The sequence below is a fragment of the Marmota marmota genome, unplaced genomic scaffold (assembly GCF_001458135.2).
Source record: "Marmota marmota marmota unplaced genomic scaffold, marMar, whole genome shotgun sequence".
Taxonomy (NCBI): Eukaryota; Metazoa; Chordata; class Mammalia; order Rodentia; family Sciuridae; genus Marmota; species Marmota marmota.
In genome coordinates this window covers 45,159,395-45,174,521 of record NW_026000229.1, presented here as the reverse complement: position 1 = coordinate 45,174,521, position 15,127 = coordinate 45,159,395, and the positions used below count along the sequence as shown (strand labels likewise).

The following is a 15,127-nucleotide window of genomic DNA, read 5'->3' as shown; positions in this document are numbered from 1 at the left end:
CTGAGCTACATGTGCAGCCATTTTTATTTTTTTATTTTGAGACAGGGTCTTGATAAATTTCCAAGGCCAGCTTCAAACTTGTAATCCTTCTACTTCAACCTCCGGAGTTGCTAGAATTACAGGCTAAACAACCACACATGGCTTCTTTCCAGTTTCTTAAATTAACTGAGAAGTTTATGAATTTGAGCAAATAAAAGCATTAACAACAATAAATTTGCTCTAAGTGCAGTCTTGTCTGTGCTACATAAATCTTTTATACCCTGGGTTCCCATTATTTTGTAAATGGTCTACTATCAACTAAATAAAAATTTTGTTAGTAATCAAATTAAAATTATCAACTTTTAACACATTATTTTTAGTGCCTCTAAGTTGATTCCTTCTTTTCTTTCAGGTCATTTCATTGTCTTCCCTTCTTTCTGATTCAATGGACCAAGTAAATGCCTCTGTGATAACTGAATTTGTATTACTAGGACTTGCACAATCCTTGGGAATGCAGTTTTTCCTTCTTCTTGTCTTTTCTTTATTTTACATGGGAATTATTCTGGGAAACCTCTTCATAGTGTTCACAGTGATTTTTGATCCTCACTTACACTCCCCCATGTATATATTTCTGGCCAACCTATCACTCATTGACTTAGGCCTTTCATCTACCACAGTTCCTAGGATGATCTCTGATCTTTTCACTGACTATAAAGTCATTTCCTTCCAAGATTGCATGATACAGATGTTCTTTATCCATGTCACGGGGGGAGTGGAGATGGTGCTGCTCATAGCCATGGCATATGACAGGTACACAGCCATCTGCAAGCCTCTGCATTACCTAACCATTATGAACTCCAAAACATGCACACTTTTGGTAATAGCTGCTTGGGTCACTGGAGTGATTCATGCTGTGTCTCAGTTTGTTTTTGTCATAAATTTACCCTTCTGTGGCCCCAATAATGTGGGGAGTTTTTATTGTGATTTGCCTAGGGTTATTAAACTTGCATGCATGGACACTTATAGACTAGAATTTGTAGTCACTGCCAACAGTGGCTTTATATCTATGGGCACCTTCTTTTTCTTAATTATTTCCTACATCTTTATTCTGGTCACTGTCCAACAACATTCTTCAAATGATTTATCCAAAGCCTTCTTCACCTTGTCAGCTCACATCACTGTAGTAGTGATGTTTTTTGTTCCATGCATGTTTCTCTATGTGTGGCCTTTCCCCACTAGGTCATTGGATAATTTTTTTGCTATTGTGGACTTTGTTGTCACCCCTGTCTTAAATCCTGTCATCTACACTTTAAGAAATAAAGATATGAAATTGGCAATGAGAAGGCTGAGTAGGCGGGTTTCAAGTTCTAGGGAGAGGACATAGTACCTTTCCTTGACTAGAGCACAGGATGAATATCACAGACTATCAAGATCCCCATTGTAAATAATAACACTACGGAATGCATACATTTTTTTTATTTCCTTTAAAACTCTTGGGAAGTTTGTAGAACAGAAACTATTAAAATCAAAGAATTTTATTTCAGATGGAGTTGTAACAACTTTTGTTAATCATTTAAAAAACTAAGTGTTATATATTTCCATCTAACCTGCATACCTAAATTGTACTTACCAGCAATGACTATATTTGGTTTTCATATGGTTATTTTATGTCTTTGTATAAATGCATATATATACACATGATTTAACTTCATCAGCATCTTTTTACTAATAATAGGCATCACTGGCCATTAATACATATTTCTCATGGAAATTATGTGGATCCAATGGATAATCTATGGGTTTATATAAACCAAGACATTTTTAAAAATAATATCTTACTTTTATCATTTTTTATTTGTTCTAATTAGTTATACATGACAGCAGAATGCACTTTAACACAGTGTACACATATGGAGCACAACTTTTCACTCCTCTGACTGTACATGATCCAGAGTCACACAAGTTGTGGGATACATACATGTATCTACAGTACTAATGTCCATCTCATTCCATCATCCTTCCAGCCTTCACACCCCTCCCCTCACTCACTCTCCTCTGCCCAATTCAAAGTTCCTCCACTCTTCTATGTTCCCTGACCCCATTATGGATCAGCATTCACTTATCAGAGAAAACATTCACCCTTTGGTTTTATGGGATTAGTTTATTTCACTTAGCATGATATTCTCCCACTTCAACCATTTACCAGCAAATGCCATAATTTCATTTTTCTTTAAGGCTGAGTCATATTCTATTTTGTATATATACCCACTTTCTTTATCCATTCATCTGTTAAAGGGCATCTAGTTTGGTTCCATAGTTTGGCTATTGTGAATTGAGCTGCTATAAACATTGATGTGGCCACGTCACTGTAGTATGCTGATTTTAAGTCTTTTGGGTATAAACTGAGGAGTGAGATAGCTGGGCCAAATGATGGTTCCATCCCAAGTTTTCCAAGGAATCACCATATTGGTTTTACCAATTTTCAGTCCCACCAGCAATGTCTGAATGTACCTTTCCCCACAGACTCGCCAACACTTATTTTTGCTTGTGTTAACCAATAAATACTTAAATTGAGGGAAAAATGATTCCTAGATAGATAGGAAGATAAACACTATGTTACAACTCTTAATTATTCTCTGCAACTTGATTTTCTCTTTTTTAAAAAAAGAGAGAGTGGGGGGGGAGAGAATTTTTTTTTAATATTTATTTTTTTAGTTTTCAGCGGACACAACATCTTTGTTTGTATGTGGTGCTGAGGATCTAACCCGGGCCACACGCATGCCAGGCGAGCGCGCTACCGCTTGAGCCACATCCCCAGCCCCTGCAATTTGATTTTCAATGTGTTTTGTAGAATGTTTTTAGAATAGACTAGAACCATGCATGATGCAAAATTTGTGAATGTTTCACATTTTTAACAGTACAAGTCTATTCTATTACCCTTAAATTATTTGGTTTGAAAAAAAAAAAAAAAAACCTCTTTGATTCTACAAGTCTTTGTAGGAACTTATTTGTAGAGGAAAAATACCACAATGAGATCTCGAAAGCTTACTAATTGTGCCTACTCTTAAACTAGGTTCTTTAAGACAGAGAAGGTATTTGACATCTTTAAGACTAAATCTGGAGGGGATCCGAGATGGTGGGCTAGAGAGACGCTGCATTCTGTGTTGCCTTGGACCTGGAATTCAAAAAGAGGGAATACTGTTTCTCTGTGAGTGATTAGAGGACCCCCCAAAAGCTGCTTCCATGCAGGAAACATGGCTGCTGTGCCACTCAGGTCTCCAGGCCTCAGCGTCAGCACAGGACTCCCAGCCACTCATCCACACAGGTCCTCTGGTGCCCAAGTAGGTCCACCACCATCAGCACCAGCACAGAGACTGCTGGCCACCCACCCATGCAGGATTCCCAGCCGCTGCCCATGTCCAGGAATTCCAGCCGCCACTCACGTGTGGACCCCAGTCTACCAACATGGGGGTCCTCTGGTCACTTCCAACTCAGGACATTGAACTACTGCCACAGTTCCCTACACACAGTAGCCTGCACCTGGGGACACTGCACTGGGTCCAGAGACTTTCACCAGTCACAATACTGCAGGCCACAGAGCTGCATCTCTGAACACACCACTCAACACCTCAGCCCAGCCCCCCCATCCCCACCTCACACCCCATGGCTGAAAGAAGCTGCCTCCATCTTGGGACACCTTTGTCGCCATTTTTCACTGGGGCAACACCCAGCTTGGAACACTGGCTGGGGCTTGTAAGCATTATAAGGTACTGAAAGTTCTCAACTTCCCTCCTCCCTGGCAGCCTCTAACATGGCACAGCACCTGTAGCTATGCAGCCAGTCCCTAGCTCAGAAAGCTGGGTCACAAAACTGTCATCTGAGCTGCCCAATATAAAACAGCTCTCCATGACGGGTGTGCAGCTCCCAGACTCAGTCCATAAGACCTCTGGAGAGAAATGTTCCTGATTGGAAAGTAGAAAGGGAGGGAAAAAGTGAGATACAGTTTAGAGACTAAATTGGAGACCTGGATTTACAAGATCTACAGGTAATGTAAGGAGGTAAAACCAAGCGCCCACATCACAAATCAGGCCCCAAAGGAGATCCTTAGGCCAACCCTCTCACCCTAATAACTTTCATCACTGTTAGGGTGGAGATACCAGCTAACAACTGACAACCCTTCCTATTGGATGAGAAGGGAAGCTGGAAAGGTACTGACCTCCAGCAGAAACAATCCTTCTACCTTCCTTAGATATTCATTCATTCATTCTCTCTCTCTCTCTCTCTCTCTCTCTCTCTCTCTCTCTCTCTATATATATATATATATATATATATATATATATATATATTTGTTTGTTTTCTGTATTTTACTGTCTTCCCACTTCCTTGTCTCCCCCTAATCATCTGTCTCTTATTCTGCTACTAACCAACTTCTTTAGATTCCTCTTTCACGCTTTCTAAAATCTAATAACTCTATATCCTCATTCCTACCCCCTCAATGTCTCATCCTACACCTTACCCCGGTTCTTTGTCCACCAGTGGAAACTATAGACCCTTTTACAAACCTACTGTTTATATTGTAGATAATAATTGAATATATTTCAGTATATTGTGATAAACCTGTAAATATCTTAATAGCAGCTATTTGTTTTAGGCTTTATATTGTTTGTTTTGGGATTTATTCACATTTTTCTCTCCCTAAAGGAGAGGTATTGGAAACCTGCAGGAACACTATAAAAATGGTAACACTTCAGAACAAAAGTGCTAGAAAGGAAGACACAAACAACATGAAGAAAACAAGGGAAGAAAATGCCCCCCACAAACCAAGATATTACAATATTAGAATCCAGACAGATGGAGTTTAGGGTGTACATAATTAAAATGTTCTCTGAAATGATAATATACGAGAGCAAATACAGGCAGCAAAATATCATTTCAATAAAGAGCTGCATAAGCAAATACAGGAAGCAAAAGGTTACTTTAATAAGGAGATAGAAGTTCTGAAAAAAAAAAAACAGAAACCCTTGAAATGAAAGAAACAAGAAACCAAATTAAAAGTTCAATAAAAAGCATCACCAACAGATTAGATCACTTGGAATACAGAACCTCAGACAATGAAGACAAAATATATAGTCTTGAAAAGAATGCTGAGCACACAGTGAAGATGGTAAGCAACAATGAGCAGAACATTCAAGAATTATAGGACAACATAAAATGACCAAATTTAAGGGTCATTAGGATTGAGGAAGGCATAGAGTTTCAAACCAAATGAATGAACAATCTATTCAATGAAAAAAATTAGAAAAATTACAAAACATAAAGAATGAATTGGAAAATCAAATACAAGAGGCTTACAGGACACAAAATGTACAAAATCACAACAAATCTATATCAAGTCACATTACAATGAAAATGCATAGCATATAGAATAAGGAGAGAATTTTAAAAGCCACAAGAGAAAGGAATCAGAATACATATGAGGGGAAAAATTTAGAATCTCTTCAGATTTTTCAACCCACACTCTGAAAGCTAGAAGATCCTGGAATAACATATACCAATCTCTGAAAGAAAATGGATGTCAACCAAGACTATTATATTCAGCAAAATTAGGCTTTAGATTTGATGATGAAACAAAAACCTTCCATAATAAATAAAAGTTAAAAGAATTTACAATTAGAAAGCCTGCACTACAAAACATCCTTGGCAAAATATTCCATGAGGAGGAAATGAAAAACAACAATGAAAATCAGCAAAGGGAAGCATACACTAAAGAAAATACTAATCAAAGGAAAAACCAAGTCAAATTAAATACCAAAATGAATACCAAAAATACCAAATATAAATAAATATGACTGGGACTACAAATCATGTCTCAATAATAATTCTGGATGTTAATGGTCTAAACTCACCAATCAAAAGACATAGACTGACAGATTGCATTTTAAAAAAAAGACTCAACAATATGCTGCCTTCAAGAGATTCCTCTCATAGGAAAATCCATCCACAGACTGAAGGTGAGGATTGGGAAAAAACATAACACTCACATGGACAGCGGAAACAAGCAAGGGTTTCCACCTTCATATCAAATAAAGTAGACTTCAAGCTACAGTTAGTCAAAAGGGATAAAGAAGGACATTTCATACTGTTCAAGGGAAACATGCACTAATAAGACATAACAATTATAAATATATATGCCCCAAATAATGGAGAATATAAAATTATCAAACTCTTCTCAAGTTCAAGAGTCCAATAGGCCACAACACAATAATTCTGGGTAACTTTAACACAGCTCTTCACCTCTGGACATATCTTCCAAACCAAAGCTGAACAAATCAACTATAGAACACAATAAAAAATTAATGACTTAGACTTAACTGACATATATAGAATATTGCATTCATCAATGAGCAAATACACTTTTTTCTCACCAGCACATGAATTCTTCTCTAAAATAGAACCTATATTATGCAACAAAGCAACTCTTAGCAAATACAAAAAAGTAGATATTCTACCCTGCATTCTATCAGATCATAATGGAATGAAATTAGAAATCAACAATAAAATAAAAAATAAAAACTACTCCAACACCTGGAGAATAAAGAATACGCTACTGAATGAACAATGGATTACAAGACATCAAGGAGGAGATTAAAAAATTCCTAGAGGTAAATTTAAGAATGCTGACAAAACATATTAAAATCTCTGAGACACTATGAAGACAGTAGTAAAAGTAAAGTTCATTGCATGGAGTTCATTCCTTAAAAGAAAAAAAGTCAACAAATAAATGACATAACATTATATCTCAAAGTCCTAGAAAAAAAAATAAAAGAACAAATCAAAACCAAAAGCAGTAGAAGACAGGAAACAACTAAAATCAGAGCTGAAATCAATGAAATTGAAACAAAAGAAACAATAGAAAAAATTTGACAAAACAAAAAGTTGGTTTTTTGAAAAAATAAATAAAATTGACAAACTCTTAGCCATGCTAACAAAAAGAAGGAGAGAGAAAACTCAAACTATTAACATCCATGATGAAAAAGGAAATATCAAAACAAACACTAGAGAAATATAGAAGACAATTAGAAATTATTTTGAAAATTTGTACTTCAATAAAATAGAAAATATCAAAATCATTGACCAATTTCTAGAGTCATATGATTTGACCAAACTGAATCAGGATGATATATATAAGTTAAACAGATCAATTTCAAGCAATGAAATAGAAGATGCCATCAGAAGCCTACCAACCAAAACAAGCCCAGGACCAGAATCATACAAAGCTGAGTTCTACAAGACCTTCAAATAAGGACTAATACTAATACTCCTCAAACTATTTCATAAAATAGAAAAGAGGGAACATTTCCAAACTCATTCTATGAGGCTAACATCACGCTGGTGGCAAAAGAAGACAGACACATCAAAGAAAGAAAACTTCAGACTAATATCTCTAATGAACATAGATGCAAAATTTTTCAATAAAACTCTGTCAAGTTGAATAAAAAAACATATCAAAAGATAGTTCCCCATGATCAAATGGGGTTCATCCCAGGGATGTAATGTTGGCTCTACATAAGGAAATCAATAAGTATAATTTATCACATCAATAGACTTAAAGATAAAATTCATATGATCACCTTGATTGATGCATAACAAGCATTTGACAAAATACAACAACTCTTCATGTTCAAAACACTAGAAAAACTATGAATAATCAGAACATATCCCATTGTAAAAGCTATGTATGCTAAGCCTCAGGCCAACATCATTCTAAATAGAGAAAAATTGAAAGCATTTCCTCTAATAACTGGAACAAGACAGAGATGCCCTCTTTCACAACTTCTATTTAACATAGTTCTTGATACTCTAGCCAGAGTAATTAGATAGAAGAAAGAAATTAAAGGGATACAGATAGGAAAAAAAGATCTCAAGTTATCACTATTTGCCAATGATATGATTCTATACATAGAAGACCAAAAAATTCCACCAGAAAACTTCCATAACTAATAAATAAATTCAGCAAAGTAGCCTGATATAAAATTGATACTCATAAGTCAAAGGCATTTCTGTACATCAGTGATAAATCCTCTGAAAGAGAAACTAGGAAAACTACCCAATTTACAATAGCCTCAAAAACACAAAATAAAATACTTGGGAATCAACATAACAAAAGAGGTGAAAGACCTCTACAATGAAAATTACAGAATTTTAAAGGAAGAAATTAAAGAAGACCTTAGATGATGGAAAAATCTCTCTTATTCTCGGATAGGCAGAATTAATATTGTCAAATAACCATACTACCAAAATCACTATTCAGATTTAATGCAATTCCAATCAAAATCCTAATGACATTCCATATAGAAATAGAAAAGGCAATCATGAAATTCATCTGGAAAAAGAAGAGACTCACAACAGCTAAAGAAATCCTTATCAAGAAGAGTGAAGCAAGTGGCATCATTATACCAGAACTTAAACTATACTACAAAGCAATAGTAACAAAAACAGCATGGTATTGGCACCAAAATAGACTTATAGACCAATGGTACAGAATAGAGGACCCAGAGACAAATCCACATAATTAAAGTTATCTTATATAAGACAAAGGTACCAAAAACATATATTGGAGAAAAGATTGCCTCTTCAAAAAATAGTGCTGGGAAAAATTGAAATCCATATGCAACAAAATGAAATTAAGCCCCTTTATCTCAACTATGGACAAAACCCAATGAAAATTGGATCGAGGTCCTAGGAATTAAACCAGAGACCCTGTGCCTAATAGAAGAAAAAGGCCCAAATTTCCATCATGTCAGATTAGGCCCTGACTTCCTTAATAAGACTTCTATTAAAAAAAATCAAGAATCAATAAATGGGATGGGTTCAAACTAAAAAGCTTCTTCTCGACAAAAGAAAAAACCAGTGAGGTGAATAGACAGCCTACATTTTGGGAACAAATTTTTACCACACACATATCAGGTAGAGCACTAATCTCTAGGATATATAAAGAACTCAAAAATCTTAACACCAAAAAAACAAAATAACCCAATCAATAAACAGGCCAAGGAACTGAACAGACACTTCTCAGAAGATGGTATACAATCAATCAACAAATATATGAAAAAATGTTCAACATCTCTAGCAATTAGAGAAATGCAAACCAAAACTACTCTGAAATTTCATCTCACTCCAGTCAGAATGGAAGCTATTAAGAATACAAACAAAAATAAGTGTTGGTGAGGTTGTGGGGGGAAACACACACTCATATATTGTTGGTGGGAGTACAAATTGGTGAAACCAATATGGAAAGTAGTATGGAGATTCCTTGAAAAACTTGTGATGGAACCACCATTTGGCCCAGCTATCCCACTCCTCAGTTTATATCCAAAGGACTTAAAATAGCATACTACAGGGACACAGCCACATCGATGTTTATAGCAGCACAATTCACAATAGCCAAACCATGGAACCAATCTAGATGCCCTTTTATATATGAATGGATAAAGAAACTGTGGTATATATAGACAATAGAATATTATTCATAATTAAAAGAGAATAAAATCATGGCATTTGCAGGTAAATGGAAGGAGTTAGAAAATATAATGCTAAATGATATACGCCAATCCCAAAAAACCAAATGCCGAACGTTTTCTCTGACATGAGGATGATGATCCATAATGGGGATGGTAGGGGAGCATGGGAGGAATGGAGGAACTTTAGATAGGGTAAAGGGGAGGAAGATGGAGGGATGGGGCAGGAGATGGACATCATTACACAAGTACCTATCTGAAGACATGAATGGTGTGACTCTACTTTGTGTACAACCAGAGACAAAAAAATTCTGCCCTATATATGTACAATGAATTGAAATGCATTCTGCTGTCATATATAATAAATTAGAATAAATAATTTTTTAAACAAAGATTAAATCTGAAAACCCTGGTGGTCAAGAAACACAATTGATATGTCATTTAAATACATTCCTAAGACAGATTTAATAAACATTAATTTTTGGATGGCCACTCATTTTTATCTTCAATATAGTAATTAAAGTTATAAAATAAGTGATAAAAAGTGAGGCTTTCTATTATTGGTCAAGGTGTTTTTCCTATATATTCTCCACAACTTGGTCACCAATGTTCTAAGCTTTTCTCTTTTTATAGAATCCAAGTGTTATTACTCACTCTCTTACTAACCTATCTATATTTTAATTTCATAACTTTATCTCATTTGTTTTACTATAATTGTTTTAAAAATCACCTTTAGACTCAGTGAAATAGTAAAAATACTCATATGCACCAAGAAATTACTGTGATATCCCTTAACTCAAGAAGATTCTGTTTCCTCTAATGACCAAGGGAAAACCTATGAGACTATAAAAGTAAGTCTTAGTACTCAAAGCTCAGCCTGACTACTTTCAGATCCTTTTGGCTGATTCTGGTCACTTTCAGAAAGGGATCATAATTAAACAGATAGTTTGCTAAGGAGAATAATTCATATAAATGGTATTCTCTTAGTAATTTTTAACAATTTGAGAGAGTACAAATAAAATGAAATTTGTACTCCTCTTTTTCTGAAAATTGCTGTACTCTCTTCCAGTTATGAAACAGGTAGGTAGATTGATGAAACTGAAATACAGTAGTATAACTAACCAAATTGTAGCATTTTATTGACAATGATATACTTCTATTTGTAGAAATTCATTTTATAGAATTTAATCAGGTGTTTATTTTCAGGAAAATGGAAGGATTGTGTAGGGTTGGCTTAAATTCTTAGAAGAAATAATGTGAAAACTTTAAGAAAAGATAACCCTTATTATATTTAGTGTTCTACTGGCAGCAATTGTTGAGTCCTTCTCCTGAATTTTCTGGGCTATTGTATTCTACCCTCCTTACTTGGTGATCCTAGCCTTATTTTCCCCAAATATAGTGTTATATTTTGTTTTTGTTTTTGTTTTGTTTTGTTTTGTTTTGTTTTGTTTTGTTGCCCACATCCTTATAATCCCAATGAAAGTTGGTTTGGGACATTTCTTTCATATAAAGGTGCAAATCATACTATTAAAGGGGGAAAGATTTTGACAGCTTTTGATTGACTGAATTCATTTTTAAAACACAAAAACTAAGAATCAAAGATTTTGAAAGCCATGTCCAAGATCACGCAGTGAATTTGTACTAGAAACCAAGTTCCTGACTTCCATCTCAATGACGCCTTATAAAGACATATGGTATTTATATATAAATAAGGGTAAAAAAATTTAAGAAAAAAAAAGTTCTAATGGGGGGAAGATTTTCATTTTTAGATGTGGCTAGTGATCAACATAATCAGTTTTATTTTAAAAATTAAGATTCCAAAACTTCCTCCAATTAGCTTACCGTTACAATCAGTACACTGCTTCTAAAACTGCATGACCAATGTGATTCTGCAACATGTATACTTAGAAAAATGAGAAAGTATATCCTATCTGATTCAAATGTATGTCAAGATCATTGTACTGTCATGTGTAACTAAGTAAAACAATTTAAAAAATAAATAAAAAAATAAAACTTCATGAATCACTTTTGAAGAGTCATAAATGAGCTTTGAAAGGATTATGGTGAAGGGTCTCCTACAGCTGAGAGTCCCCTATTATTGCTCTAGTCGGAGCAGCATAAGCTTAGGGTATGTGAAGTTTTAAATAAGTAAGAAATTTCTTTTGTTGGAGAATAGCATTCCTGAATTCTTACTTACTATTATGATAGAAAATATTTTTGCCACACAGGAGAAACCTTGGGCCAACCATCCTTGGCATATCTCTCATTGAGACATAATTTCAATTATGTACTTTTCAATCTATTAATTGAGTTTCACATCAATAAAAACTAAAGTCAATTCTAAATTGCATATTTTGACTCTAAAAAAACCCCCAAACAATTCATCACATCAGAAATGATCTCACAATCAGAAATTCTACCACTTGTATTGTCATTAATTAGTACAATTTTATTTATTATTGTGTTAGCAGAAGGAAACTAAAACGAGTATTCATGACTTATTTATCATTAGGTTCTCTATGCTTGGGGAAATTAGAATTATTAAATCTTTATTGGACTTTGTAAACAGTAATTTGCTGTTTGAGTGAGTAGGACTAAGAAATAGAATTCAGGATATTGGAAAGTGTAATTTCCAAGGACAAAGGAAAACTACGATTAAATAAATATCCAAATAAATAATAGTATTTCTCTGAGAAATTTGGCAAGTGTGACTTTGTATATCTTCATGTCTGTCCATTTACCTCTTTTACATTTTACTTCCACCCAATCTGACAAGTATTCTCAGGGCTATTTTTCACATACAGGATACATTACACTCCCTACTTTACTGCAATACTTCTTGAAACAGTATTTATTTTCTCTCCTAGATATGTAATTGAAATGACTCTCCAAATCATGTCCAAGAATCACCATTTGACCTCTAACCTAGGAGAGAACAACTTACAAAGATGCCCCAACAGCTCCTCTTTGTGTATAGATGACTACCATTATTCTTTACCTCATTTCCAAATGTATTTCTACTCCTAAAAGTGATCCTTATGTTAAACATTGCTACTTTAAAGTTATTGTAATTATTATCAAGGTTAAATCCATCACAATGCTCAAAATGAAAATATATGAATAATATTTTATCATCTCCTACATACTGTTGACATTTTCTATTATTTTCCTGAACAATGACTTCTATATATTGACCAGTTACTATATGATAGAAAATTTATATTCATGGCCACATCTAATCCTTTTAGCAAGCCTTGTCCAGATGACTCCAAGCATCTACATGGCTTGTCCAAGGTCATTCAGCAACATAATAGATACAGCCTGGACTGGAATCCAGGCCTCCTGGCACAGAAGCTCCCATCTTACCTACCCTAAGGTATTGCTTGGTGGACACTCACAAATCTTCCCACCTTGTTTCTGTTCACACAACCACAACCTGTACTTATTACCTATGATTGGGCTTAAAACAATCAGTTTTACTTCCAGTCTCCCCCCTTTCAGTTCACATTGAGAGGAGTTAATTTACTAAACAGTTGTTCATAAGTCTTCAATATCTCTTCAATGTTTTCCAGAATCCCTTTTGAATGTGATCTCCCATTAAATTTCACACTTTCTCTCATGTAAGCTTGATCACATTTCCTTCTTTCTTGCTCCACCTTTGGATACCCCATCCTTTTATCCTCTCTCACTTTTAAAATTTTATATCTTGATATTTTCACTTTTTTGTTCTATTTTTCATCATGCATTTTATTTTAACATATGTCTTTTTCTTCCAAACTTTAATATCATCAAGTGATGGAAAATACGTGCTAGAGAATTTGAACAGTTTTTGAAGTTGAGAGGAAATGAGATGAATGTAGGTAACAGTACAGACAACCTGGCAGAGAGGGTAACAGAGTCACTCGTATTTTATTAGAAATAAGCAATATGAGTGGAGATAATGTAAAGACTTAGATAACCTAACTATAAGGGATAACCAGGGAAGTGGTGTGAGATAAAGTTCTAACTTTAGATTTTAAATTATAAAACTTTTATGTAGTGAACCACTCATTCTATGAGTGAGGAGAGTGCACAGAATGAGGCTTTTGATTGAATATAACAATTCTGATTTCCTTTTCATTCTCTTCTCCAAGGGAATTGTAGAGACCATCTCCTGGAATGAATCAATAAGTGAAGCAAATCACTCTGTGGTGACTGAGTTCATTTTCCTTGGACTCTCCAATTCTCAGGAACTCCAGATTTTCCTGTTTCTGTTCTTCTTTGTTTTCTATGTAGGAATTGTGTTTGGAAACCTTCTTATTATCATAACAGTGGCTTCAGACTCACACCTTCACTCCCCCATGTACTTCTTGCTGGCCAACCTCTCACTCATTGATCTGTCTCTGTCTTCAGTCACAGCCCCCAAGATGATTGCTGACTTTTTCAGAACACGCAAAGTCATCTCTTTCAAGGGCTGTCTGGCACAGATATTTCTTCTTCACCTCTTTGGTGGGAGTGAGTTGGTGATCCTCATTGCCATGGCCTTTGATAGATATACAGCGATCTGTAAACCCCTACGTTACACTACAATTATGTGTGGCAATGTGTGCGTTGGCATTGTAGCCGCTGCATGGGGGATTGGTTTCCTTCACTCAGTGAGCCAGTTGGCCTTTGCAGTGAACTTACCCTTCTGTGGTCCCAATGAGGTGGATAGCTTTTACTGTGACCTCCCTCGGGTAATCAAACTTGCCTGTACAGACATTTACAGGTTGGATATAATGGTCATTGCTAACAGTGGTGTGCTCACTGTGTGTTCTTTTGTTCTCCTAATCATCTCCTACACCATCATCCTAATGACCATCCAGCGTCGCCCTTCGGATAGATCATCCAAGGCTTTGTCCACTTTGACTGCTCACATCACAGTAGTTCTTTTGTTTTTTGGACCATGCATCTTCATTTATGCCTGGCCATTCCCTGTCAAGTCATTAGATAAATTCCTTGCTGTGTTTTATTCTGTGGTCACTCCTCTCTTGAACCCAATTATATACACACTGAGAAACAAAGACATGAAGACTGCAATGAGACGGCTGGGAAAATGGAATGGGAATTCAGGGATAACATCTTAGGTCTTCTGTAACTGAGAGTTTGATTTGATATAATGACATAATATATAGTAAATTTTGTAATTTATTTAGAAAAGCTCACGAAAATTGTTACTTCCATTCTCATATCATTTAATAATTGTTAAACACATATTCTGCATCAATTTAGCTTTCAACATCTTTGTGTGCTTTATTTTTGGATACAAATGCAAAATTAAAAGACATTACAAATTTTTACAATGGAAGGCTTAAATCCATTAGTATCTGGGAGCCTTCATGGGTAATTTTGTGTTAAATAGAGGTCAAGATGAAAACTAGCCTGGCTTATACAAATATTTTTCAATTTTATTTGTCTCATTTACACTAAAAACATCAATAAAGGAATTACCACATGACTATCTCAAGAAGGTATGCTTAGTGATATGGATTTATATAAATTTTTAAAAGGTTAAAAATTGTAAGAGGCTAACAATTTATAGTTTGCTTCCTGCACTATAACAATCCTTACTCTATGAGTGAATTATCAGAGAGTGATAGGAAGAGTGAGGC

The 15,127-nt window shown here is 35.0% G+C and overlaps 2 protein-coding genes across 2 annotated transcripts; both read left to right on the top strand.

Annotated features, from left to right (window-relative positions):
- Positions 1-424: 424 nt before the first annotated feature.
- On the top strand, positions 425-1,363 carry LOC107137675 (olfactory receptor 4F6-like). Its single transcript, XM_015480136.1, has one exon. It carries the CDS (start codon positions 425-427, stop codon positions 1,361-1,363), a length of 939 nt encoding a protein of 312 aa, XP_015335622.1.
- Positions 1,364-10,970: 9,607 nt separating this feature from the next.
- On the top strand, positions 10,971-14,695 carry LOC107137832 (olfactory receptor 4F4; the record flags this gene model as incomplete). Its single annotated transcript, XM_015480271.2, has 2 exons — positions 10,971-11,009; positions 13,631-14,695. Coding segments are annotated over 2 exons (1,011 nt in total), but the record flags the coding sequence as incomplete, so codon positions are not given.
- Between the last annotated feature and the right edge of the window lie 432 nt (positions 14,696-15,127).

Bases quoted from the DNA above. Each gene is read 5' to 3' on its own strand.
- LOC107137675 (XM_015480136.1), top strand. From the start codon at position 425: ATGGACCAAGTAAATGCCTCTGTGATAACTGAATTTGTATTACTAGGA.